The 3,359-nt window shown below is 57.4% G+C and overlaps 1 protein-coding gene and 1 long non-coding RNA gene across 4 annotated transcripts in view; one reads left to right on the top strand and one right to left on the bottom strand.

Moving 5' to 3' along the window:
* The window catches only part of c1r (complement component 1, r subcomponent), a gene marked incomplete at its 3' end in the record, with an annotated part of 13,332 nt that extends 12,879 nt beyond the window's left edge, over positions 1-453 (bottom strand). The window contains exon 1 of the mRNA XM_067978546.1: positions 328-453. Within this exon, the coding sequence (XP_067834647.1) occupies positions 328-350 (23 nt within the window). The remainder of the gene's footprint in view (positions 1-327) is intronic.
* A 618-nt stretch (positions 454-1,071) lies between these two features.
* LOC137311229 (uncharacterized) lies at positions 1,072-2,025 on the top strand. Of its 3 annotated transcripts, none has more exons than XR_010960276.1 (2): positions 1,072-1,152; positions 1,416-2,025. It is a non-coding gene; the product is annotated as an uncharacterized lncRNA (long non-coding RNA). The 3 variants fall into 3 exon arrangements; XR_010960275.1 differs by having other exon boundaries at positions 1,118-1,185; XR_010960274.1 differs by lacking the exon at positions 1,072-1,152 and adding an exon at positions 1,201-1,284.
* The last annotated feature ends 1,334 nt before the right edge of the window (positions 2,026-3,359 follow it).

The following is a 3,359-nucleotide window of genomic DNA, read 5'->3' as shown; positions in this document are numbered from 1 at the left end:
ACCCTCGGAACCTCCACTCAATAAAAACCCATCCACCTCAGCCTCGAAACCTCCGATTGACATCCGGACTCAACAGATTTCGGGGGAGCGATGGGGGGGCGGAGGGGAAATCCAGATTCCCACCCGCCCCGCCCCCGCCAAACTTTCTGCGAAGATTCCCGCCTCCCCCCAAACATGGGCTAATTGTGACCCCCGGACTCGAAGATCAGGATTATCCCCCCCCAATGCCCGTCGCCCCACCAAGAGGGTCAAATTTTCTCCCCATTCAGGACGACCCATCACATTGAACGCCTCGACTGCTGCACCCTTTAATCAGTGACGACTCACCTCAGCCCGGGGCCGCACGACATCGCAGCTAAGTTGGAGGTTTATCGCAAAGGCGACCACTCAAACGGTCGGTCTGAAGCAGAACAGCGAGCCGCAACTCCCAGACGGAGCAGCAATGAAGTCCCACTGCCTGTCTCTCGAACTCTACCCCCCTCAGATAAGGAAGGCAAACAGCAAGTTAATGAGTAAACCGAAGGCTCGATATTTGACCGAGGGGGGCATCGTAGAACGGGTCTTGCCAGTCGTGGCTCGGAGGGGAGCTTCCTCTCTCGGCTCGGAGCCCCCACTCCGGAGAGTCGAGCCCCGTAATCCCAGGCCGGCACTCCCCGCGCCAGGACCGAGGGAGCGCCGCACTGTCGGAGGGTCGGTGCCGAGGGAGCGCCGCACTGTCGGAGGGTCGGTGCCGAGGGAGGGCCGCACTGTCGGAGGGTCGGTACTGAGGGAGTGCCGCACTGTCGGAGGGTCGGTACTGAGGGAGGGCCGCACTGTCGGAGGGTCGGTACTGAGGGAGCGCCGCACTGTCGGAAGGTCAGTTCTGAGGGAGCGCCGCACTGTCGGAGGGTCGGCACTGAGGGAGCGCCGCACTGTCGGAGGGTCGGTACTGAGGGAGGGCCGCACTGTCGGAGGGTCAGTACTGAGGGAGGGCCGCACTGTCGGAGGGTCGGTACTGAGGGAGCGCCGCACTGTCGGAGGGTCGGTACTGAGGGAGAGCCGCACTGTCGGAGGGTCGGTACTGAGGGAGCGACGCACTGTCGGAGGGTCAGTACTGAGGGAGCACCGCACTGTCGGAGGGTCGGTACTGAGGGAGCGCCGCACTGTCGGAGGGTCAGTACTGAGGGAGCACCGCACTGTCGGAGGGTCGGTACTGAGGGAGCGCCGCACTGTCAGAGGGTCGGTACCGAGGGAGCGCCGCACTGTCGGAGGGTCGGTACTGAGGGAGAGCCGCACTGTCGGAGGGTCGGTACTGAGGGAGCCCCGCACTGTCGGAGGGTCAGTACTGAGGGAGCCCCGCACTGTGGGAGGGTCGGTACCGAGGGAGCCCCGCACTGTCGGAGGGTCAGTACCGAGGGAGCGCCGCACTGTGGGAGGTGCCGTCTTTCGGAGGAGACGTTAAACCGAGGGCCCCGTCTGCCCCTCTCGGGCGGGTGTAAAAGATCCCACGGCCCACTATTGGAAGAAGAGCAGAGGAGGGGGGAGTTCTCCCCGGGGGTCCTGGGCCCCGATATTTATCCCTCGACCAACATCACTAAAAAAAAACCAGACGATCTGGGTCATTTATCACCTCGCTGTTTGTGGGATCTTGCTGTGCGTAAATTGGCTATGCCGACTTTCCGACCTTGCGAGGCACTTCAAACGAAAAGGACTTTGTCGGTGGTGGGTGTGAAAGGTTTCGGGACGTCCTGGGAGGGGGGTGAAAGGGAACGAGAGAGAGGCACGATCTCTCTTAACCCTGAACAGAATGGGAAAAGACTTGTGTTTTGTCGATCTCCGGCCTGTGCTGAGATACTCTGATCTCAGGGGGGGGGAGTGCAAGGGCGGGGGGAGAGGGGACGAGAGTTTATTGTCAGACAAACACGGAGCCCCTGGGTTCATGTCCAGGGGACCGAGAGGCCCCAATCCTTGCAGTGCAGTGAGTGGGAATGAATTCACCACTTTCTGGGAAAAGATCGTTCAATAAAATGTATTTTTGATGGAAAACGGCTCGTGATTGATTTCCTGTCTGGAAGATCTCAGAATCACTCGACACTCTCCCGTCAAACACTCCCAGGGGCAGGTACAGGGTTAGATACAGAGTAAAGCTCCCTCTACACTGTCCCATCAAACACTCCCAGGGGCAGGTACAGGGTTAGATACAGAGTAAAGCTCCCTCTACACTGTCCCGTCAAACACTCCCAGGGGCAGGTACAGGGTTAGATACAGAGTAAAGCTCCCTCTACAGTGTCCCATCAAACACTCCCAGGGCAGGTACAGGGTTAGGTACAGAGTAAAGCTCCCTCTACACTGTCCCATCAAACACTCCCAGGGCAGGTACAGGGTTAGATACAGAGTAAAGCTCCCTCTACACTGTCCCATCAAACACTCCCAGGGCAGGTACAGGGTTAGGTACAGAGTAAAGCTCCCTCTACACTGTCCCATCAAACACTCCCAGGGCAGGTACAGGGTTAGATACAGAGTAAAGCTCCCTATACACTGTCCCATCAAACACTCCCAGGGTAGATGCAGGGTTAGATACAGAGTAAAGCTCCCTCTACACTGTCCCATCAAACACTCCCAGGGGCAGGTACAGGGTTAGATACAGAGTAAAGCTCCCTCTACACTGTCCCGTCAAACACTCCCAGGGCAGGTACAGGGTTAGATACAGAGTAAAGCTCCCTCTACACTGTCCCATCAAACACTCCCAGGGCAGGTACAGGGTTAGATACAGAGTAAAGCTCCCTCTACACTGTCCCATCAAACACTCCCAGGGTAGGTACAGGGTGAGATACAGAGTAAAGCTCCCTCTACACTGTCCCGTCAAACACTCCCAGGGCAGGTACAGGGTTAGATACAGAGTAAAGCTCCCTCTGCACTGTCCCATCAAACACTCCCAGGGCAGGTACAGGGTTAGATACAGAGTAAAGCTCCCTCTACACTGTCCCATCAAACACTCCCAGGGCAGGTACAGGGTTAGATACAGAGTAAAGCTCCCTCTACACCGTCCCGTCAAACACTCCCAGGGCAGGTACAGGGTTAGATACAGAGTAAAGCTCCCTCTACACTGTCCCGTCAAACACTCCCAGGGGCAGGTACAGGGTTAGATACAGAGTAAAGCTCCCTCTACACTGTCCCGTCAAACACTCCCAGGGTCAGGTACAGGGTTAGATACAGAGTAAAGCTCCCTCTACACTGTCCCGTCAAACACTCCCAGGGGCAGGTACAGGGTTAGATACAGAGTAAAGCTCCCTCTACACTGTCCCATCAAACACTCCCAGGGGAGGTACAGGGTTAGATACAGAGTAAAGCTCCCTCTACACTGTCCCGACAAACACTCC

This window comes from Heptranchias perlo, unplaced genomic scaffold (genome assembly GCF_035084215.1).
Source record: "Heptranchias perlo isolate sHepPer1 unplaced genomic scaffold, sHepPer1.hap1 HAP1_SCAFFOLD_313, whole genome shotgun sequence".
Taxonomy (NCBI): Eukaryota; Metazoa; Chordata; class Chondrichthyes; order Hexanchiformes; family Hexanchidae; genus Heptranchias; species Heptranchias perlo.
This window is presented reverse-complemented; position numbering and strand designations above follow the sequence as displayed.